Source organism: Prunus mume, linkage group LG2 (genome assembly GCF_029339155.1).
Source record: "Prunus mume cultivar Tortuosa linkage group LG2, ASM2933915v1, whole genome shotgun sequence".
NCBI classification, from domain to species: Eukaryota; Viridiplantae; Streptophyta; class Magnoliopsida; order Rosales; family Rosaceae; genus Prunus; species Prunus mume.
Genome location: NC_142699.1, coordinates 18,640,838 through 18,665,722, shown reverse-complemented (window position 1 = coordinate 18,665,722; position 24,885 = coordinate 18,640,838). Strand labels below are relative to the sequence as shown.

The window sequence follows — 24,885 nt, the reverse complement described above, 5'->3', positions numbered from 1 at the left end:
TGAGGACCGTAGCTAAAGACATTTTTATTTCATTAGGGCGTGGCTTTACATGGATGAGATCAAAGTTGCCATGCTTGCACTCATTGATTACAAAATCCAAGAACACAATATTAGGAGACAATACGGAATGAAATCGTTTCTTTCTTATAAGCGCTAATCAGCACTTCGGTCAGTTCTTGGCTGCAGCTTTGCCACCTTTACCCTGTACAATCATCATCGGTTTGTTAGTGAAACCAAATTGACTAATACGAATTAGAAAAAAAAAAAAAAAAAAAAAAAAAAACCACATCATACCTTCTTCTTGGGTGCCTGAGGCTTTGATGCAGCCTTCTTTGGGGCTGCCTTCGATGCTGGAGCTTTGGCTCCACCATCACTGGCCTTGGAAATGACAGGTTCTTTCTTGGCCTGCCCAAATAGTTGAGTGCCAACTTGCTTTTCAGCCTTCAATGATGCCATGTGTAGTTCTCTAAGAAACTCTTTCACAAAGATATGAAACTTAACGTACGTACGTTTATCTTAACTTGATGGCCTCAACTCAACTGCCTGATCCTGCCCTTTTTATAAGAGCAGTTCCCAACTGCGAAAAGGAATTAGAATAACAAGTTAAGAAAAAAGGTGACGATTAAAGGGATGGTGGTGTTTGAGGAGAATGGAATATAACTGGCTGGTATTGGCAAAATGGCAGAGCTCTGTTGGCATCAGATGCTTTTGCATACTTACTACTTACCGATATATATTATACTGAAATTGTTAGAAATCAATCTCTCAGCATTTGCTCATTGGTGTGAATAACTGAATATATGACTTTTGAAGGAACAATATGCGATCATGAAAATAATTATATGATTCCTTTCGGACATATTTGCATGGTTCTTGGACTTTGGGGTCTTCTAGAACATCATTATATTATAGCAAGTGGATATGGAAGTGAAAATCAATAATGTTAGGACTCAAGATCCCACATTGGAACCTAGAGTGGTTCAAGAGCTCATAAGCACCCTTTTCTTACAAGCCGGTTTTTAAGGGCAAGTTCTATCTACTCGTGAGTTCTTAACAATTGGCATCAGAGTCAGGTTTCACCACGCAACTGAGCCCAAATCCACGAAAGCATCTAAATCCGAATTTGGTTTTAAACAGGAAAAATTAATGGGATCGTTTGCTTCTACACTAAGCTGTGAATATTTTAACAACATTTTGAAGACTAGGGTTTGAATCTTTTGTTTGATCTTTAGGACAAAGTCAAAGAAACCCACTTCAATGGAGAAGGGTCTTCCTCTTTGTGGATCAAATTCAAACATCACATCCATTGGCAAAATAAAAAAACCTGAGGTGGGTTTTGAGAACTTGAACTGGGTAGTCTTAGCTAAGAATTTCTCAATTTCATTTTTGCCAAGCCTATGACAAAACAACAATTAAAGTTGGTTCAACAAAGCGTGGTTCTACTTTATTTTATCAGACTAAGAGGTATATGCGAAGGATCTTTAGCCAATTAGACAACAGCCCACCTTAGTGCAAATCTGCTTTCTATCTCACTTAATCAGATTCTCTTGAGCCTTATTTCACATTAGAATATAACGAATAGATCAATCTTCCCCAAGTTTTTATTTTCAATATATATGAATTCAATTCTGAGCTTCTTTCTTATTAATTAGTCATCCTCGTTATAACTTGTAACACAACAATCAAACCCCTTTGCAGTTTGCCCCAACAAAGTTCAGGTTTTGATATGTTTTCCTGTCCTTCAATCAAGCCTCGTTACCATGCTCCGTCATGATCAAGTTTTCAAGTTCACTTAAAATTAGAAAGGAAATGGAAGATGTTCTGTAGAGGTTTGATGGTGAAAATACCACATATACAGAACCTCTGCCTGCCTTTTTTTTTTTTTTTTCACATACTTTCCATTATGAGACAATAAGAAATGAAATCTTTATTTTTTATATGCTTTTTGTTTTTGTCTCTTGTACTATATGAGGTATGGTCTAGTAGAAAATGGTCTTGACTTGCAGATCATTGGTCTCAATTTTGAACCTCCTAAGACACATTGATAGTGTGTGTGCGAGAAACCTCATTCCCCTTATCACTTGTATTTTTTTTTTATAAACAGTAATCAGAAATTTGGTTAGTTCTTGGCTGCCGCTTTGCCACCTAAACCCTGTACAATCATCATATTGGTTTGTTAATGAAACCAAATTTTTTTTAATTCAAACGATAGTTAAAATTAATTTAAAGGGGATTCAAACTTGGATGCGAATGGAGCGGGCTTACTGCCTTGGCCAACTGGCTTACCCCACATCTGCTAATGAAACCAAATTAATTAACATAAGGCATGAAGACAAACCAAATCATACATTTAACTGATAGGCCAAGAAGATGACCCGAATGTGGATATACATGTACCTTTTTCTTGGGTGCCTGAGGCTTTGGTGCAGCCTTCTTTGGGGCTGCCTTAGATGCTGGAGCTTTGGCTCCACCATCACTGGCCTTGGGTTCTTTCTTGGCCTGCCCAAACTGTTGAGTGCCAACTTGCTTTATTTCAGCCTTCATTGATGCCATGTATAGTTCTCTAAGAAACTCTTTCACAATGATATATGAAAAATCTAACGTAGGTATTAACTCGATGGCCTCAACTCAACTGCTTGCTCCTTCTGAGCCTACCCTTCTATTATAACAGCAATTCCTCACTGTGGAAAAATAATTAGAATAACAAGTTAAGATAAAAGGTGACAACTAAAAGGATGGTACGTAGTGTTTGAGGAGAATGGAGTAACTTGTATTGGCAAAATGGCAGAGCTGCACTGCACTTGAAGGCTGTTGGCACCAGATGCTTTTTCTTACTTATTGCTTACCCCTGTTATCTGAAATTGTTAGAAATCAATCTTCGCATTTGGTAATTGGTGTGAATAACTGAATATGCGACGTTTTAAAGGAACAATTTATGCGATCATGGAAATAATTAATTATATGATTCCTTTCGGACATAATTGCATGGTTCTTGGACTTTGGGGGTCTTCTAGAGCATTGAAAAGAACCGAGCGGCTCACGCTGCGGCTTCGTTTGGTATAGGAACGGTGCATAGGGTTACCTGGCTGGATCAGCTACCACCGTCCCTTATGGGTGTTTTAACCTCTGATGGGCTTCCTTGCCCCACTGTTATTTAATATTTTATTTTGCTGGGTTAGGTTTCCTGCACTATGCATATGCTGTGTCTAGCTCCTTTTCCCAGCTTTTGCTTATCTTGTATCCTCCTTTTGGCTCCCCTGTGTGGGGTTCATGAAGTATCTTTTATGACCCCACCAAAAAAAAAATAAAAAAATCCACGATATTGAAAGATCTAATGCGAATTTGGTTCTAAGCTAGTGAACGTATCGTTATAAGATGCAATTCGTTGAAGACAAGGGGTTTGAATCTATACTTTGATCTTTGGGACAATGTCAAAGAAACCCACTTGAGGGTCTTCTTTCAAGGATTATTCTTACTAAATATCATTCAGATTGAAACTTGTTTGGTAATTTAAAATGTGCAAAAAATGCAATTCGTTGGATAAAACTGAAACGAAAATGTGGAAAATCCGATGGCTAAACAATTCCTGATTTAGCTGAATTTTGCATGGATAATATCATTCTTACTATAGAAAGCATATATATATATGTGTGTGTGTGTGCATATGTTGAAATAAATGTGGGCAATGGCATTGTTGTAAGTTGCAACAGTTTCCCATATTCTCTAAGTGCCGGAGCAAGATGCATCTCCATTTTCAAACTGTGTTAATTTCATCTTTCTGGCCGTGTATGAAGGAGAGGAAGGTCCTCGTACGTTCTTCTTCTTTCCAGTTTTGTAGTCTGCATTAATTTTTAACTTCGGGGGTCTCATAGCATATTTTTGGCCTAAAAATTCCCATTTTTAAATACAGATGGTCTAGATTAGAAAACAAAGAGGCGCACCAGGGGATCAGGATCCTAGGACTAGTCTGCCGTATCGTACGAGTTTGGAAAAGTTGAGCACTCTTGAGTACTGGTCAGTCTAGCTAGGAATTTCTCAACTTCATTTCTGCCAAGCCTATGTACAAACAGCAAATTAAACTTTGTTCAACAAAGCGTGGTTCTACTTTGATTTTATCAGACAAAAGGTATCTGGGAAGGATCTTTAGCCAATTAGACAACAGCCCACCTTAGTATAAACCTGCCTTTTATCTCACTTTATTTTATCAGATTCTCCTTAGCCTTTTTCCACATTAGAATAGAACGAATAGATCAAAATTTCCCAAGTCTTTACTTTCAGTATGACTTCAATCCTGAACATTTTTCTTATTAATTAGTCATCCTTGTTTTAACTTGTAATCAATCAAACCCCTTGCAGTTTGCAACTGTCATGACCAAGTTTTTCGAGTTCATCTGGTTAGGCACTTGAACTTTCTAAGCCAATGGCAAGCAAGGACCAGTTCCTTTTAAAATATAGGTATCTTTTTATTCATTACGCCAAGCCTAAAATGAGAGACATGTACATATATCACAACCAAGTGTGCGGTTATGTTATTATAAAACATAGGGAGGACCGCGGTGATTTAGCATCTTCATGTACTCCACACCTTGCGCCGTTGATCTAATTCTTGGTTGCAGGCTTGCTTCCCGTTGTCTAAGAAAACAGTCATAATAAAAAGCTTGTAAGCACATAATCAATGCCCCATGAGTGTTAGAAGATTCTATGTAAGAACAAACTTAAGAAATAAATGGAGAATAAGTGCTTATAATTCAATAGCATGATGGGGTATGTAGGCTTGCTTGCTTACCTTCTTCTTAGGCTCCCTAGGCTTTGGCTCAGCCTTCTTAGGGGCTGGTTTGGAGGCCGGAGCTTTGGGCGTGGTGCCACTAGCTTTGGGAGCAGGTTCTTTCTTGGCCTGCCCTGCAGAGGGTTGAGTGCCAACAGGTTTCTCAACCTTGAGTGATGCCATTTTCTGTTTGTTAAGCTCACACACAAAAGTGTTTGTTTGCTTCCTGTCTGGCTTCGATTGTTAGCTCTACTATGATACAGCCATTTTATAGTTGAGGTTCATAATTGTGACCCGGAATCAGAATCCTACTTGCAGAAGATATATGGTGAATAGAGATGTGATTGCACATGAGCAGATGGAATAAAATGGTCTGGTGGCCCGTTGGGAGATGCCGTTGAATCAGATGCTTAATCAAGACATATCGAAATTGACATCATTCGATGCGTATTCTAGGGTGCGCATTGGTATACAGTTGATTTAAATGCATAAACCTATAGAGAAGTACATGCACTTTCTGTACTAAAGATATTATGTAGATATCAATCCATTGTGGACTAAGATTTTACTATTTTCCAGATTTTCCATTCAAATTTCCCTAAAACCTGACCTCATGTCATTTTGCAGCCTAACATGCATCTCCCTCGTTTGAAATTTTTGTAAAATTTGCAATTCAGGAGTATGAAGGTTAAGTGTATACATTTGTAGTTTTAAGGAAAATATGAAGCACCACAGAACCTTTATACAGGATGAAATAAGTAAAATTTTGGTTGGAACGCCATATTGCAGTAGTGCAGAACTTTTTACTGCATCAAAGTGATAACTTATGAAATTTGATAAACTGTTAAAACATCATTGCTTGGTTACTTCATCTACACAAGCCCAAGTGGTTCAGGAAATTCTTTCTATTTATTTCACAGTTCTGTTGTTCAAGTTATAATGGAATAAGAGTTGTCATCAGCAAATTGAATTGCAATTTTGTTTACAAACCTACAATTAATAATATCATATCAATTTCCATGTAAAGGAGTACAATTGAGATTTCTCCAGCCATCATGAAATCCAGATTCACAATATCAGTTGGAAACCATATGATTATTTTGATAAAATTGGAGATCGAAGAGTACGTCATCAAATTCTCTAGCTGCAGGGGTGCATGTCAGTTTCTGATCTATCACCGTCAAGATTCAAGAAGTCAGTGAGGTTGCCCCATCCTTAGAGCCACATAAGCCAAAACCCTATATCCCACCAACATCACAGCCAAAGCAGCTACATCTGACCACATGCTATCAAGTCCCAGATACTTGATAGCAGGAAAGTTCATGACACTACAATGCATCCCCATCTCACACTCATAAACTTCATTTGCTGAGTACTGAACTCCCACAAGAAGCTTGTAACAGTAATGGCTGAAGGAAATGTACTTCAACCAAGCAATGAAAGATGGGATGTGCTGGATGTAATATCCACCTGCTAGTAAAAACACCAGCATGGTCACAGAAGCCAGAGTGGTGCCCTGCTTCACATCCATAAGAATGGCCCCAAGTGCTAGCCCCAGGCCTTGGGAGACTAGAACATTATAAAGAACAATGGAAAGGGTTAGTGCAAATGTGACAAATGAAGGCTTGAGACCCCCCATCCAATAGCTTACTGTCACAAACACTGTTGGGAGCACAAGCTCCATTGGCAAATCACCAACCGTTCGCGCAAAGTAGTAGGAAGAGAGACGGTACATGCCCGAAGAGCGTTCTTTTACTAGCATTGGCCTTTCCATGGGGAATGCAAATATGGCATTGAATAGAGGGAAGAAGCCCCAAAATATGGAGAAGAAGAAAAGAAGTCCCACCTGATCAAAGTGTAATATTAATTTGCTTAGTGCTTATAGCTATAGTTGATCAAATATTGCTCAATATTATTAAGGCCTGAAAATTATAGATGGGTGGAAATTGCAATACCTGATCTTGTATATGTGAAGTGTCAGAGTGCCACCACAGAAGGCCTGAAAGAAGGGAAACTGACAAGACTTGGAAAATCCTTAAGCCTGAGAAAGATTCATGCTTCCTCTCTTTTAAACCCCTTTCCAGCAAAACCTTAAATTGCTCCCACCAGCTGGTGGTCCATTGGTACTTTCCACTGCCTGCAGATGTACCATGTACAAATGATCAAAACGCAATGCACAACCGCACAAATCAAACAGAAAGACCCAGAGAGACTTAGTTGGAATTACTTACCTCTAGATGATGGTGTTGTTCTTGAAGGAGCAAGAAATGTGTCTTTATGACTTTGCTGAATCTCTGCCTTCAAGACAGGGTATAGGTTCTTTTTATAGGAAGATATTAGGAACTGCTTGGTTGTGTTTTGATCTTCTTGGTGCTCTAATCTGCCATTATACTCTAGTTGATCATCCTGTTTAGCATCAGGTCCTATTCCTGCTTGTCAATCAATTTTCAAGAAATTTAACAAAAAATAAATTGATCATTGATAAAAGAAAATACCATACTCATTGATAAACTAAAGGTAAAGTTGTATGATTTGGATGGTCCTTGAAACGTAGTACAATTATTGAAAAACAATCACCCTATAAAGGCCAATAAAACAGAAAACCATGTATGACCCACTATCTTGATTTTTTTCCTTTCTTTTGATCCACCACTCCATACTCATATGGAAATGAATTCAGCATCCCATCAGTTTCAGGTGGTTACAAAAATTTGACGGAAGTGAATGAAAAGGATGCAAAGCAGAAAGTTTTTTAGGAGGGGTCAAATCAAATTGTATGAGTCTTTCAATGCATTGGCTTGCACCATATATTGAAAAGCCTAATTCAAGCTGGGTGGAGAGGCATGCAGTAGTCATCCTAGGTGCAAAGTAAACGATCTCGACTACTTGAGTTACAAATCTTTACGTATTAAATTTGTGATTTTTAAGTGTTGGATGAGCTCAAATTTATTAAAATTAGATTTTATCCATTTCATAGCTAAATTAAGAAAAGAAAAAAGTTTGGGCTTTGGATTGGCACCAAGTCCATACTCCATATTGGCCATGTGAAGTGTTCCTTTCGAAGGCGACTAATAAGAGGGACGTGGTTGCCTTTGCCTGCTCTGTTCTATTCACAAGGCAGTCGGTGCGATCAAACCTTTTTGGACCACTCACACACGCACTACGTAATTATTGTGAAAATCAAACCTTACCTAAGGCAATTAACTGTTAAAATTTTCTCAATCTAATTACATTGTGAAGTTGACATCCTATCCTTAGCTAATAACTTTGGAACATCTTTAGCTAATATATTATCCGATAACATATATATATATATATATATAAAGTTTTTTAGCCAAAAAAGAGAAAAAAAAATCTCTTTAAAATTACTCTATATCAATTTAATAATACTATTATGCTAGGAAAATAAAAAATTTGGTCAACATTATACTAGAAAATTAAATTACAATTCATAATTATAAGTAAATATGCCTATTTATTTGCCACATTTTCGTAATTATTGTGAAACGTAATGAAATTAATAATGCTATTAAAATTTAAAGGAAAAAAAAAGCTAATAATGAGAAGAAATTTCATACCGTTGGCAAGATCAAGCAAGAAATCAGCAGGGTTGATGAAGTTGAACCCGGCCTCATATCCAATGGAGCCAAAATACTCCATGACCCGACCCGCATGCCCACTATAGATCGGGTACCCGTCCGATAAAACCACCACCTTATCAAACATCCGATAAAGCCTGCTGGACGGCTGATGAATGGTGGTGATCACCGTCCGGCCACCACGGGCCAGCTGCCGCAGTGTAGCAACGATACGCTGCGCGGTGGTGGAGTCGAGCCCAGAAGTGGGCTCGTCGAGCAACAAAAGGCTCGGGTTAACCAGCATCTCTTGCCCGATACTGACCCGTTTGCGCTCACCACCCGAAACGCCACGTAACAAAGGCCCACCAACTATACTATCACGGCACCGGGTCAACCCGAGCTCCATGATCACCATCTCAGCTTGCTCCATTTTCTCTTCCTTAGTGAGCTGCTTGGGCAGCCTTAGCAAGGCAGTGTAGGTGAGGGTCTCGAGAACAGTGAGGTGAGGGTACAAGACGTCGTCTTGTGTGACGAAGCCGGTGTTGTGCTTCATGGAGCTTGAGAAATGCTGGCCATTGTAGGTTATCTTGCCTGAGATTTTACCCGGCAAGCGGCCGCTGAGGGCGGTCAAGAGGGTGGTCTTGCCACTGCCCGATGGCCCCAACATTGCGAGTAGCTCACCGGGTCGAACGATCCCACTCACTCCATTGAGTATAGTGCGTGTTTGCTTTGGCTCATGTGAAGCTACCCAACCTCCCTTTGTGGTTTGCAGCTTAATACTGTAAGTAACATCTTCAAACTGCACCATCAAAATACATACATACAAATGTTAGCTTAATGTATCTACATTATTATGAAAGTCCGATAAATTTTTTATCATATAATTTAACATATTATGTTACGCAATATGTAAACCTGAATTATTATAACATGTCAAATATCTGGCAACATAAAAATTTGGTTTGGTAATTGCCTTGAGTGTGACAGGGCGCAAGGATCGGCGCAAAATGGAAGATCTATGTGAGGTGGGTCGGTCAGCTGGCATGTCATCACCCAAACATGGGCTGACATTACTGCTTGGAGGAGCAGACCGTTCAGCATGAACCGAACCGTTCTGGTCGGGCCGGTTCAGATTAGAGAGTAAAATGTTAGCTGGAGTGTTTGTCATGCTGGTTTCTTGCTCAGGAGGTATCATAATTTCAAGGGATATTGCAATAAGATGAGATAAAACAGAGAGGAAAATGGGTTGTGTGCTAGCTAGCTGATCGACCAGCAAGAGAGAGAGAGAGAGAGAGAGAGAGAGAGGAGATGAGTGGATGAAAAGAAGAGAGGAGGTTTGGGCGGGGAAGAGAGGAATTAATAGGGGAAGGAAGGAAGGTCACATGCAAGAGAAGAAGACATGTGATGAGTTTTATAAAGTGGTGAAGGCACGAGAATTTCTTAGGGAGGACTGACGGTCTGTGGTGTGTGGTTACGGTGGCCAAGCCAAGATTATAGCTAGCTACGGTACTGTTTAGTTGTAGCAGCTAGGCTAGAAAGAGACCAACCGAGTTTGATTGGGTGTAAGGATGACGCGCGTATTCAACTAAAATAGTGTTTCTTTCCTACTTTGGCTTTGTTGGGGGTACGTGTTTGCAGGGCATTCGTTATCTTCTTCTCCCCATCTCATATATCTTGTACAACAGAGATTTATATGCTATGCCTTAGAGTCTCATCACTATTTATGACGAATGACATATTCTCTCATGTTTTCTTTATTTTTCTCCCCCCAATTCCCATTCCCCCTTATATCATTAATTTCAAAAGATAATTAGACAAAGATTTGGCTATCAAATTAGGTTAATGTATGTTTATTTGGGAAAAGAAAAAAAAAGAAGAGGCCCTACTAAATTCACATTCCCATAATACGATTTGATGTCAACGAAAATATGTTGAAGTATATATCAAAGCTTAAATTGTGTGCTACGTTCGTACCACACATGGGCATCAATCAAAACCATACTTGATCAGCTGGGTAGTTTCTGCATTTAGTCATTAGATGACTTTGTGCTTGATGAGGCTCAGATGTATTCAATAATTTATATATGTCACACCGATCTCTTTTCCAAAATTAGAAGCACCAGACAGAGAAAGTATGCATGCGCTTTATTTCTCAGCAGCTGCTAGCTAAAGCTTATTCGAAATTGAGAATACAAAAACCACTGTGGTCCATAAGCTTCGTCCTATTATTATTTAGATTGGTCGCAGATGTTCCCTTGAGGATTCTTGTTTCCGATATTTTAGAGTAGGCCATGGCCACCAAACAAGTATGCTTATTATGGGGTGGGGGGGCCAGAGTTCTGGACACCCAAAGACTAGTAATTATTATTATTATCAATCTCTGACTTTGTATGAATTAGTACAGAAATTAATTAAATTAAGACTAATTGTATCACTAATTAGGTGTTGAATTTGAATACAAAGGAACTCCAACCAACCCCATTTTTTCTTTTTTTTTTAATCTTGGCTTTATTTTCTTTGTAGGGTATCTCCTTTTGTGGTGTGCCTTAAGGGAAAAAAAGAAAGAAAGAAAGAAAGAAAGAGAACATAGAGAGAGTATGCTGGTTCCTCGTGCCCCTTCTAGGTGTCAAATACCTATTCATTATGGGAGATAGTGGCTGAGAAATTGTGTCGTCTTTCCCATAAAAGGCTTGGTCTCTATGGTGTCACCGTCATTGAAAGTCTGCCATACTTTTTCTTAAAAATTTCTTGGAATTGGAATCACACCAAGTAGCGATGGATTTGGTTGAATTACTCTCACTAATTATATACATACGTGTTTTAGGCAAAAAGAGGTAGCATCCATATTTGTTTGGACCCCAGACAAAGCATATATAATTTAAAGGTCGATCGAATTATTCTTTAGTATATATAATGTAGAAGTTATTGATTGATTAAACACAAGCTCGGTAGGAAAAATCGAAATGAAAATCTGTTGACATCTTTTACTTTTCAAGACAAGATTCGGGTACATGCATATAATTGGGTTTTAAAGCTCTATTATTTGCTTCTAATTCAGGCATTCATATATTTTATTTTATTTTTTTGTGTTGGAAGGCATTCAGATATAATGCCACAAGAATAACACAAGCCACACTCCCAAATTAACCCCGAATCAATTATAAAAAAGAAGAAGAATTCAATAGATGTTTAGGGTGGGTTCATAGGATCCGATTTTAGGGTTTCTATATTTTCTTTTTTTGTTGAGTCTTTGTTTTTCTTTTCATGACTTTGTATTGGATCTTTCGTAATCTCAGTTTAGTAATGACATGCTCATTCCTTGGATTGAAAAAGAAGAAGAAGAATTCAACAGATGTTATGCATACGATATTGTTCGTTTGTCACGAGAAAAAGAAAAAGGGAGCTTCTTTTGTATACTTTTTTTTACCCTTTACTGTTATAATACAGTAAATTTGATTCGGAGGTACTTTATAAGTCTTATCTTGCGAAAGGAGTCTCTTTAAGTGCCAGGTGTTGCAATACTCCTTGTTTGAAGGCCCCTTTGGAAGACGCATCCTTTCCACATTGCCATCAAAGAGTGGAGGACAATTGACACAACTTTTTTACACAGTTGCGACGTATGGCTTTGTTTAGTGCTTTTATTTTCCCCCACGATCTTTCTTTTTTCCTTTTTATAGCTATCCAAATTTGATGTGAGTGGCCTAATTAATTTAACATTCATTCATTGGGAGTAATCAGATTCTTTACTTTACTCGCAATTAGAATGAGATTTATTTTTGACTTCTAGACCCAAAAATACATATATAAAAGAAATGAGTTCATCATCACCCTCGTAACAAGTGGAGATGGTCAAGATAATTTTCTAATTTAATCTTCATAGAGAAAAGATTAAAGGATGAAAAAAGGCCATTGCTTTATATTGGCAATAATTTTCAGCACTCAAGTTTTGGTGACGTGGCATCTGCACTTTGGAAAATCCCTAGCTCTCCTCTAAATATCCCACTGTGGGGTTTGATGATGATGACCTTATATAATCATCTTAATTTCTTTCAAACAGCTAAAACCTAAAAAGCGAATTGCGTAGGCAAAGCATTATGTACTATTCAGAATTGACTAATACTATCTTCAGGAAAAAAGAACTTGCAAGTAAAATTTTAGTTTATTTTATTTCTGATTAAGATTATATCCATCGGTCATATGCATGAGTAATAATTGTCCATCGTTAGCATGTTTGCTCAACTCAATATAGCTTTCGTCTCTCAACTTATGTAAATATATGCATAATGCATGTCATTCTATAAACATATGTCAATTCACGAGCTATATATATATATAAAGTCTGGAGACGATCCCCTTTTCTTATGGAAGAAGGAAAAGTATGTCAAGGAAGTACGTGATAAGGTTAGTGAGCAAGCATGTTAAGGAAATTAGCGACAAGGTTAACCTTTTTTCAAAAAAAAGAGGTGAAGTTTCTCCGAGATAATGTTCATCAAGAATTAGATATTATTACTGACGTATACGGAATCATGTAGCAGCATGCATGCTATAATCATCGGAACCGTTGGAAGGACAGAGAGTGAGGAAAGTGAATAGTTCATATGTACGTGATAAACATGAGTTGACTCAAGGTGACTAATTTACATATATGCACGAATCATGATGTGACAAAACTCTATATGTGTCGACTTAAATACAAAGATTCGAGATCCATGAAGGTTATCCCACTTCACTACAATCATATATATAACGAAACTAAATATTTTTTTTTTTATAGAATCCATGATTGTAAGTCAGCTGCATAGAACCAAATTAAATTGTTGAAAGGAAAAGGCATAGAAGTGGTTGATCAACAATGGGCACATGTACATATCAGATAAGAACAAATCGATCGTCTTGTCCGAGTTGCTTTGGGGGCGTACATTAATAAGAAGCACAAGGACGCAGAGCCTGCACTGCACTGCTTGTTCATTGCATCTAGTTGTGCTTTTTGCCTCCACTGGAAACCCCATTAATATCAAATGAGTAAATGCATATGCATATGCAAGTTCAATTAAAATGGTTAGCTTATTAGTCACTGGTGTTATACTAAGGGGAAGCATCCACTATATCTTGTTGAGAAGGAAGTCTACAAACATCTTAGTGCCTTCCTTCTTGGCTTGTTTGTTGTTGTAGTCTGCAACATGCATGCACCAAAGAACACGAAAGTTACCCTCATTAATCCCTATTGGTTCTTTGTTTCACACTGCAAGTTTAATGGATTGTCCATTAGGTTGGTTGTCGCACGTCAACTTTTCTTTTCTGACTTATTAGATTGGAGGTAGAACCAGTTAATTCTGGGGTCCAGTACATTTCTTGATTATTAATTTCTTATGTTAATTTGAGCAATTAATCAATTAATTACACCAGAGAGCTAGGTCTAATTATATATAATATCCTTCAGTTTCTCATTTTAAATACTTTGTTGATTGGATTTTTTTTTTTTTTTTTTGGCCGAAGTTAGGAAGAGGGAGGGGGATTTTCTCACATTGTCAATGTGCCATGAGAATTCGACCTTGAGACCACTAGTATGTCAGTCAATGTCTTTTTCCATTGAGTTAGACCCTGTTGCGAATAAGATTTAAATTTCAATGTTAAGAATTAAAGGTATATAATTAGGCCAAGGTGCATAAGGACTTGATTAGTTTGTATCCGGGGTTAAATATGACAATATAATACATCACATGTCATTAACTCGATCAAGTAAAATAATTAACAATTAGCACTACATATATTGGGGTTTGACCATTTTAATAATGTGATTTAGAATGGTGAAATGTATGGCTGGCCTTTAGTCCACTTTGATATTATTTGATATTGCAGCTTTTCAAACACAACCAAAGGAATGTTGCCAGACGCATCCAGATACCACGTTCTCACTCAAATGGAAGAAGCCCACTGTTATGGTCTATATCTTTGTATATTACACAGTTTCTTATATCCAGAGCTTTAGCAGCTTAACAAATATTTGACAATGCAAAAGGGTTGCTTTTCAATGCTTAATGGTTTTTTATTTATATATTATCTGTTTACGTTTTGCTTTGAAACAATAATTAAAGAAAAGAAATAATAACAAACAGCCTGAACGTGTATGGTGTTCATTGAATTTGCATAATTATGTGACAGATGGAGGTTTTGGTAGAATTCTGCAGTGTCTTATTTTCACGGCGGCGAGATAAGGTGGCCGGTGACAGGTGTTGTCCTTATATATCATGCAATATGCGTTAATTGGAGCTTAATTAATTAGTTAATTATAATTAAAGCCATTAACCTCATGTTTTTTCCAAGTAATAATTGCGCTACTTTTGGTGGCCGGTTTGACTCTGGTGATAATATTATGGCCATCACAGTGGGATATTGGCTAATTATTTATTCAAACTAAGAATTAATGTTAGAATTCCATTAGCAGTTGCATATTGAGTTCAGGTGGGTTTCTTAGCTGAATTGATCCTCTCTGATCTGTACCTACTGAAGATATGGAGGTGTTTCAAATCAAGCTAACACGTACTCAATTTGGCGCGCACATAATGAATTATAATGGAAGGGAATTGGTGGTGGCCATCCAAACAAATATCATTGTCTGGAATCTAAGATTAAAACAAAAACACACACTGACTAAGGGGGAAGTGGATATTCAAGGTTGACAGGTTGACAGGGATGTCTTCACTTGGCACTTGCTCAACAATTTTAAGACGACCAAACACAACACATCAATGTCATTTCTAAGCACAACTTGCGTTACGGCAGCATATATTGTGTTGAAATTTTTAAAGAGATCTAAGAGCATATGGCCCTCTTAAGATAGACTTGCAGATTTTTCAAACACGTCAGTCATTCGATGAAACATCTTATTTGACTTCAATCAAATATATTGGCAATAATTAAGTATGAACATATATGATTGTTGTTAAATAGTTAGCTTAACTGGTGCTCTAGAATTATTGAAAGTTTCTCTATATGCTATTTTGAAAGAGACTGAAAGTCTGAAACTTTACTACTACTAGGGTAGCTGAGGATGCACTAGTCCTGAACAGGACTGGCAAAGCAAACTCTGCATTATTGCATGATTGCATGATTGCATAAGGGCAGAGAGAGAGAGAGAGAGAGGGTCTTTACAAATTGTGCTAGATTAAGTGGGCCGGCCGGTGCACCCCTAGATCATGATGGCCTTTTGATTATATAAGGGAAAATCAAGTCAGAGGCATGGAAAAGGCTAGAGCTGTCAAGTCAAGAGTTATATTTCTCATCACTAAATTTTTTTGGTTTTTTTGGTTTTTTTTTTTCAGAGCTAGCCGGGAATTTTATAACACCTAGCTAGCTTACTGTTAGCAAACCAGCTGGGAATTTTATTCTCCTGAACAGAACAGATTCCTCAAATTGTATGATGCATGACATAAAAATTCTGCAAAATGGAACCTTGCTAGCTAGCTAGCTTTAATAAATTATAAGTTAGGCAGGCTAGCACCTCACCAGCTGTATGTACAATACATGAACTTCAAGCATCATGCATTTACACCTAAAAAATTTCAAAAAAGAAAAAGATATTGAGTGATATGATATTTGTATTGGTTGGTGAATTGTATCATGGAAGTCAGAATCCAAGAAAGAAATGAGATGATGCCATCCCACTCAAAACTGCATATACAAGACAGACAGACTGGGTGGTGCAATGCTGGATTCAGAGTCTCACCATAATTATGCCACTATTTTAGAGTTGAGCTTGAGAATGAGATCATCAATTTAGATTCAAATTGAGTGTACACCACTATGAAGTATGAATCATACCATGGTATGTTTGGTTGCAACTCACTTCCACAATTGCAGGCATGGTATTGGTATCTTCTTTAAACAACATTTGGCATCTTGTGTGTTGTGTGTTGAGTGTTGGATTTAAATACAGTGTTTGTGATGAAGAGGACAATCTTGTAGATTTTGGAAATCAGGTTCTAATCTTTAGTGGACAGCACAAAATCTACTTTCCACAAGAATTGTAACTCAAGAATCCACACACACGCACAAAAACAACATTTCTCTGGCTTCTGTTTTTGGGCACTCTAATGGATAATGATGAAGGTCTTCTCTCTCTCTCTCTCTCATTTTTTCTCGAAATACCCAAATAGGATTATTTTCATTTTCAGGCCTCCTCAAAGATCCAATATTTTCAGTTTTTCATGAACTGATAGCATAATACATATTAGAAAAATGAAAAAAGGAAAATCGTGTAGGCTGGCTTGTCAAGACCTAAGCACCAAGTGCAAACTAAAAGAAATTCAACATTTCACCATTGCAGTAGAATTATCTGTATAATTTGTTTATGAAACCTACTGATCAGTGCATACAACATTCCTCAGAGACTTAGATTCCCAATAACAGCAACCCTTAAAATAAGCAAGACTGGAAAAAGAAAAATGTGGAATGTTCAGTAAAAGAAGTTGTACATCCAATCCAAGAGATTGAAAGATTTCTTCAACTTAGCCTGTATTTCTCATCCCTGCAGCGATCCCATTTATTGTGATGAGCAATGCATCTCTGAGTTTATTGTTATCGTCGTCACTTCTCAATCTCTTGAGTACCTCAACCTGCAACATGTTCAGAGGATTGAGAAAGGGAAGCCTGCTCTCAATCAGCTTTCTCAAGCTCCGATTATTCCCAGATAGCTTCTCATGCCCGCTAACCACCAGTACATACTTCTCTGTCGTTAAGAGCTCCTTTCTCAGTTCAGAACCAATGTGTTGCCTGCTTTCTGAGACAAGGGCTTCATCGTAGCGTTTGGCTATAGGAGTGTCTGCCTTCCCTAAAACCATCTCTATAAGGTCAAGAGTACACTGAAAGAAAGGCCACTCTTTGTACATAGCTTTTAAGTCTTCAGTGTGTCCCTTTTCACAAACCCCTTTTAAACCTGCTCCAACTCCAAGCCAAGAAGGAAGAACAAATCTGGTTTGGGTCCATGCAAACACCCATGGAATTGCACGAAGATGTCCAATTCCTGTAGAGCTCTTTCTTCTTGTGGGGCGGCTTCCTATGTTGAGGAAGCCAAGCTCAGCCTGGGGTGTAGCCTCATGGAAGTAGGCAAGGAACTCTGGATTTTCGTAGACTACGCTCTGATAGTTCTGGCAACTGATTTTTGAGATCTCCTCCATGAGGTTACGCCACTTTTCTTCCCGAGGTGAGAGTGGAGGGCGCATGGTTGCAAGCAGCACAGCTGTCGTGTAGATCTCTAGCTGCCGGACAGCAGTTTGTGGCAGCCCAAATTTTGCCTGAACCATCTCTCCTTGCTCAGTTGACCGTAGGCTACCCTGACAATTTTACAAGCCACTGAGGTTACAGATCATTCGGTCGAAAGGTTTGTGTGTTTAATTACCTCATCAGGCATAAGTTACACAAATTCAGGAACCACAGAAAGAATGTACACTACACAATCCAACTTAGACACAGACACTGTTGACTACATTAAGATTTATAAACATTTTAAAGCTAGAATACAATCAAGAAAATGCAGGACTGGTGAATGGAAAAAACGACCAAAAAAAAAAAAGGTTACCATAACAGAGCCAGGCGGCTGGGATTGAATGGCAAGATATGTAGGGCCACCTCCACGACCAATACTTCCCCCTCGCCCATGGAACAGAGTAACCTTAATACCATATTCATTGCATGCAGCCACAACATCCTCTTGAGCTTTGTAAAGTTCCCATGCTGCAGTAAATCGTCCAGCATCTTTACCAGAATCAGAATATCCAACCATCACCTGTTGAATATAACTTTGTAAGCTCCACGAGATTCATGGGACCCTTCCAAAATTTACTCAAAACTGCTTTTTCATATAAATACCTCTTGAAGCCCATTATGGTTCTTGATTATGTGTTTCCGGTACCAATCAATGGATAATAATTTCCTGATCACTGAGCCAGCTCCTCTCAAGTCCTTCACAGTTTCAAACAGAGGAACCACCCGCAGCCTATACGAAGACATATATAAACATATGGTAATCAACTATATCTAGAACAAAACAAACAACCTGTAATCTAGCAATATCAACATATAGGTGTGCAAACTTACGTTCCGCCTGGACATGGCCTTCCAATCTCCCCACTAACAGAAAGTCGCGCATCTTTCTGCAAAAGCTCCACAGCAAGGACATCACTTGCCTGCCAATTACGAATTGCATGGCAACATTGTTGTCAATTTTATTACTCAACTCATTATAAAAACACTACTACTGGGGAAAAAAATCTCTTAAAATTAATGTGTACAGCTTGAATATGAATCCGTTATAGAAGTGGTATGCCATACACGTGACGCCATAGAAATCACATAGGCTCCAAGTGATTCACTCCCTAGCTCAGCAGCTACACGAAAGGTATCCAGCACTTCTCTAATATCAGGAGAAACCTGAAAAGATTCCCATGGGCAGAGGCATAAGTCTCATAAGTGCAGTATGAATTCAGAAAATTGAGAGGTAAAGAGTAAATTAGAGCGTTCATGATAATATTAATAACACAAAGGTTTTATGATCATTGGTCAGGGACAACACCTTTCAATTGGAATCCCCTAGTTTGATTCCTTACAATAACACCTGACAACCTAATAGCCAAGTTAGGAGTTGATATCCACAACCAGCCCTCTATAAAATTTGGATTGGGGTTCCAAGTCATAAGAAAAGATGAAAATATTAACTAGAACAAAATTTACATTGTTAAATCAAGTTAATTTTCTTATATCTGTTAAATCTTGCAAATATTGATATTATACTAAGCTCAACTCATTGTCAAGCAGTTTGTGCTTCTTAAACTTTATTTCCCTTTAATTCAAATTACGATTACCACAATGTCCCATAAATTCTAGTAATAAAGAGACATTTAGCTTTTAACATAGCAACCAATTATTCTCAAAACCTTGGAAAAAGTTTCTGGATTCAATTAATTACGCTAGTAATTCTGAAATTGTTTATGCGTAGTAATCCTGATACTAAGCACTTTACCTCCATGCTTGGTGGGACTAGCGGCCTCTTCCCTTTGAGCTCTCTTGCAAGAAATTCCAGTTTCTTTTCTTCTTCCCACTCACTGTATGTACCCATCTCCAGATATTTGGTAATTGCATCAAGTGTCTCAGCATGTCTACCAGATTCCTGCTCCATTGCAATCTTCAGTTAAAATATGTTACCAGAGCAAGAAACATCTTCCATGGCAAAATAAACACACCTGACGCAAGTCGAGCTTCATTAATACCATCCCAAAGGTAGCAACTCTTCGGATCAGATCAGCAAGTCGACCGTCAGCTAGCACTCCAGATCCACATGATTGCTACAAAAGATGATGGTTGTCAATATTAGTTAGAAGTTGTACAGATGCAGATGTTCTAACATGTGTGTTAGTGTGCGGGTGCACGTGAGAGAATGGGCCAGAGAGGAGTGAGAGTTAAAGAGAGACTACCAAAGATTCATAGCATAGGAGCAGCGGTTCTAAAAGTTGGTCTGTCGTATCATAACAATCCCATGTATTGTACTCACAAGGAAGATTTTCAAGAAGAAGCTCCAATCGTCTTTGTGTCTTCATAAGCTGAACCCATAGAACATATATATACAAGCATGAGTAATGTTAAGGAAAAGAAATGACCCACTAATCATTCCTTTTCAATAAATCCTAACAAAATGTTGTCAGACAAGTACAAGCATGTTCCAGAAAAGAAGTCTCAAACCAACAGCACAAGAATATTAAAGACAAACTTCACCATGTAGTCAATGATGACATACTTTACATAATTAAAGCATGGGTAGATAGACACTACCTTGTCTTTAACATTACCAAGAACAACTCTATAAGGAGGAACTCCAGGTCTCTGAGGGGGCATTGGCTCTAAAAGCTTTTGGAAACTGGACCTTCCAACCTGGGATTCTGCAAACATTTTCCTTTGAGTAAGCAGTTGACTAGAACTACGAGAGGCAGACCCTGGAGATCCATTTTTTATCATATGCCCATTGTGAAGGGGATTCTGGGATGAAGGATCTGAGATTGGAGAGTCCTGACCACCCTAGCAAATGACAGATATAACAAGAATAGACTGCATCATAAGTAACTACTCGCTATGATGAAATTTGTGGATGCAAAACCGTGTAAGAATCAAAATCGATGCTAGACTCAAATGTCAACATCCTAGAACTTGTTTCACCTGATGATTCGGCAGCATATAATCAGTCCGTGGAAGTTCAATTCTGGGAATGCATTCTACATGAAGAGGTACATCGAAAAGGATTCAGAAACCATGAATAAAATCATTCATCAAATACATTAGGTGCCACATAAAGAAATACTTTAGGGAAGGAAACCAAAACAAAATACTGAAAAGCAAGAATCACTAGAATGAATTGTAGGTGAGGGAAAGAATTAAAGCTCTATTACAGGCAATAAAATAATATTTCTCAGACAAATTAAATTTTGATTTCCTCCAGACTTGATAATGAATTAAACTCCAGAGGGATCGTCTCATAAGCATTGCAATGAAGAAGTATTTCTTTGGGGATTGATGTGGGTTCTCCTGGTAACAGACTAGAGCAAGTTTTCATCTATGCAACAAGGGATGGCAGCATATGCCATAAAATAAGATTACTTTTATAAATATTTTTAAAAATATCCCTTGGAATCCTGATGTACTGTATGCTGTATAACTAAACAATTACAGTTTTGAGAGGATAATCAGATGTCACCAGTGCAAGAGGGTTGATCAGCTCTAGCTGGAAGTTGAGTTGGAAGGGTCCCACCCTGTTGCTTCAAGTTCAACTGATGTCTACCATAACACTGATTCCAACTCTCTTGCCGATCCTCAGATGAAGTTTCTGTAGAGAAATTTTAATTACCTCAAAATTTTAAAATGAATCGCAAGTTTTGTGAACATGTATAATTAAATTTAAAAAAAGATGGTAACTCCTCAAGAAGTTCAAGAGAGATTACCAGTGGGCAGTACAAAATTCAATTTAAATTCATGCAACATACAAAAGAATGTAAACAAAAAGAGAAAATACCAGAGGCATCAATTTAATTACTTTTAAGTAACCAAGTGGTCTATCCCCTGCAGGGTAGAAACTAAAGTAAGCGTTTATGGGCATATGACAATGTCATTCAACATTCTTTCTACTGCCTACAGAACTATCTAGAGATTCACAATTTTCCAATTCATATGATCAGAACCTTAAACCAACTCAATCCCACCCAAAGCTGTTACACTACCCTCACCCCCCTTCCCTCCCCCACCCCACTGACTCAATATATCAATGCAAAAAAACTGCAACATGCCAAACCTTGCTCTAAAATTTCATCTGCCAGTCTTGACAATCTATCACTGCACCGATTCATGGATAATTCAAACTTGAGGTGATCAACTTCTCGGATGTAGAGATCAATAGCCATCCACCTAGATAAAAGTGAGACATCTTTTGTGACCTGTACCAAAAGAAAGAGTCAACAGACAAATGAAAAACAACATAACACCACACAAAAGAATAAATAAATAAATTTAGCTACCTTAAAAAAATTTCATAGAAACAATAAATTTATGCAATAAACGATGAAAATAGTTCCAGCAATTGGTGTTCAGTTTCAGGTGCAAGAATATTAATTGTCCACACAAGACACAAACACACACCACCTCTGAGACACACAAATCATCAAATCTGAGAAATAAAGCTCGGGTATCAGTTGAAGAAAACAGAAAACCCCATGGCTGAGCGTGCAACAGAAAAATAACATAGAAAGCTTCTACTCTTCAATCTTGATATATATATATATATATATATATATATATCTCACAACAAAATGAAAGACTATTTCATGATTGGGAAATATTTTATTGAAAGAATAGGACAATCATGCAAGTAGGAAAGTTTTACAAATTAGAAAACATTAGGACCTAGAATTACCTTTGCTGTTACATTAGGATTTCCATCTCTATCACCCCCCATCCAAGACCCAAACGTGATTGGTGTGCAAGTTAATGGAAGTGGTTTTCCGGTATGCTGAGTAAATTAGAGAAAATCTTATGAGAAAAAATACAGAACCACAGGAGATAGGATATGCATATAAAGAAACTAGTAATAACAGAACTGAGAACCTTCTTTAAAGCATTGCTAACTCGACGTAAATAATGAGGTACAGCTGTCCAAAGGGACTGCTCCACAATGTTCAAACCTGTGGTAATGATGTATAAAATTCTGTTGGTTAATAAGAGATACACAAGTTTCCAAAGAACCAAACCAAAGCTTGTGAGTATCATTAGGTTCCAATCCAATATTCAAGTATTTTACCTGCCCTTGCTTCATCAACCGGTGTAGGTTTATGGCGCCTAAGCTCATCTGTCTGCCATATCGAAGTTATCTCCCTCACCTTCAAAAGCAATAACCAAAGGGAAAATTAGAGAAAATGGCAAGGAATGTGCTATAGGCTTTTAGAAGAAGAGAACAAGGCTGGAAAAACAATACCAGATCTTCAATCAGCATTTCTTTGTCTTCATTAGTAATTTCAGGTCGGTCCTTGTAATCTAAAAGATGCTACAGGGAAATACAAATTATAAATAAAAAGAAATCTTCAACATGTTTAAGATTATTAAGCAAAAGCCACCAACAACTCACAGCAATTCTTATATGTTTGTATTGCAAGGTACGGCGATTAATTTGTGTAGGATGTGCCGTAAGAACAATTTCAACCTTCTGCAGCAAGAAAATTTGGAGATTGAGAATAGAAAGACGGATAACAAGAGAGGTCACTCAACGAAGATTAATACAGGATTAGGCCTCCCTATTTCTCAACCCATGCATACAAACAAACGAAGACAAAAATAAAAGACTAGAAGCAAAAGAACCGAGAAGAAACCTGGTTGCAAACATTATTATAAAGATCATCTGGGGAAAAACCACCATGCACGAGCTGATTAAAAATATCATCACAAGATTTTGCAAGAGATGCCTCATTTGAGTCATTTCGTTGCTTGCGAACCCTGCACAAAGCAACAAATTTCCATCCATAATTTTAACCAGAAAGCTAATAAAATTCAGAAAAAGCTGATGATGAGATTACCTGTGATGGGTTTCGGCAATGCCCATCAAATTGAGGTAATGGCTGAAAGTGCGAGCGAGGACCAAAGCCTCTTCTAAGCCCATCTTCGACATTTCTGACGCCAGCTGCTTCTCCAGGACGTCCGCAATGTCCACTATCCCCGCTATCCTCATATTACAAGCACTCTGAAGACACACACGCACACATTCAAAACGAAAAAAATCCCCATTCACTATCAAATGTCTTAATTTAAAATTCATCTTCGACCCTCTGTTTGGCTGCTGAGAAAATCTAGGAAATTATCAACGCACTCTAATCATAGCTACTTTTTCTTTTTCTTCTCCTCAGGAAAGCAAGCGAGCAAATAAAGCAGGGAATGAGGGATGGAAGGGAGAGTGAAACCTGAGCGAGGATTCGGGTCCTTTCAACTTTCTCCATGATTTCGCTGCGGACCTCTCGCTGCAACACTTCTTGAAGAAGGCTGCCCAGCATTCTACAATCGTCCTGGAAGCTCTGGAACGAGATTTCCTCTGCTATGTCATCCGTCGTGTCCGTCATTGTTGCAACAGAAGCACAGATACAGAGAGAGAAACAGAGAGGGAGGGAGTTTTAGAGAGTCAAAGTGTCCTTATGTGAGTGTGTGTGTTTTAGAGAGAGAAAGTGATAGCAAGAGAAGCAGAGGAGAAGATGAAGCTTGTGATGGTGGTGGTGGTAGTGGTGGCAAGAAGAGAGAGGGAAGGAGCGAGAGAGTCTCAACGTACGGATATTCAGGAGGGTAAACGTGGGTCCTACTTTTACCGTATGAATGCCAAGGATTTACTCCCAAGTGGCACTCTCCCCTGAGTTTAAGGGCAGTCTTATAAGGCCTGAAAGAAGCTCTGTCACTCTCTCCTCTATGACCAGGTGAAATTAATTTCGAAAATAAAAATATAGTTAATAAATTATTATTAAAAAATAATGGAGTTTGCTATACACATTATATGCATTTGAACTTAGAAAAAGGAAAATAATTTATGTGGCGGTAGTCGGGCTTAGTAAATCAACTCACTCTAATATTATGTGAAGATTTCATACGGACAGACTTACGACCCATTATTATCAATATCAATATTATCTCTAACTTGACCATTGCATATTTAATAAATGTGGCATTTTTTACAAAATGCCTCGATATTATTAATAGTGAAATCACTCATTTTTGTTTTTCATTGTAATATTGTGGGACTTTATAATCTTTAACTGTAATATTTTTCCGGTATATTCCTAGCACAATCTCTTCCACGCTTCACTTTTATATTTTATGCCCAAAATTAATTTAATACATGTGTGAACTTGTGCATCCATGATCTATGGTATAGGTCGAAAAGGTAAAAGCTTATATATCAGTATAAAAGAAAAGTCTAAAAAGGAACAGGTAATCATGTTATATAAAAAGATAAAATGGTTGATTCAATGGAAAGGT

At 37.9% G+C, this 24,885-nt stretch overlaps 2 protein-coding genes and 1 long non-coding RNA gene across 3 annotated transcripts; all 3 read right to left on the bottom strand.

The window, feature by feature from the left end:
- Positions 1-9: 9 nt before the first annotated feature.
- Positions 10-436, bottom strand: LOC103341405 (uncharacterized). The gene is made up of 2 exons (XR_514782.3): positions 295-436; positions 10-202 (listed from the first exon to the last, which is right to left on the bottom strand). It is a non-coding gene; the product is annotated as an uncharacterized LOC103341405 (long non-coding RNA).
- A 5,305-nt stretch (positions 437-5,741) lies between these two features.
- ABCG21 (ABC-2 type transporter family protein) lies at positions 5,742-9,808 on the bottom strand. Its single transcript, XM_008244921.2, has 5 exons — positions 9,317-9,808; positions 8,344-9,142; positions 6,997-7,194; positions 6,721-6,902; positions 5,742-6,611 (listed from the first exon to the last, which is right to left on the bottom strand). The coding sequence occupies exons 1-5, from the start codon at positions 9,536-9,538 to the stop codon at positions 5,961-5,963; spliced, it is 2,052 nt and encodes a 683-aa protein (XP_008243143.2). The 5' UTR covers positions 9,539-9,808; the 3' UTR covers positions 5,742-5,960.
- Positions 9,809-16,639: 6,831 nt separating this feature from the next.
- On the bottom strand, positions 16,640-24,251 carry PPC4 (phosphoenolpyruvate carboxylase 4). Its single transcript, XM_008244922.3, has 20 exons — positions 23,826-24,251; positions 23,445-23,608; positions 23,241-23,364; positions 23,000-23,077; positions 22,850-22,918; positions 22,676-22,754; positions 22,483-22,559; positions 22,292-22,387; positions 21,674-21,815; positions 21,083-21,211; positions 20,548-20,603; positions 20,167-20,409; positions 19,812-19,937; positions 19,581-19,682; positions 19,361-19,507; positions 18,673-18,771; positions 18,439-18,527; positions 18,211-18,337; positions 17,921-18,127; positions 16,640-17,675 (listed from the first exon to the last, which is right to left on the bottom strand). The coding sequence occupies exons 1-20, from the start codon at positions 23,979-23,981 to the stop codon at positions 16,851-16,853; spliced, it is 3,135 nt and encodes a 1,044-aa protein (XP_008243144.1). The 5' UTR covers positions 23,982-24,251; the 3' UTR covers positions 16,640-16,850.
- Between the last annotated feature and the right edge of the window lie 634 nt (positions 24,252-24,885).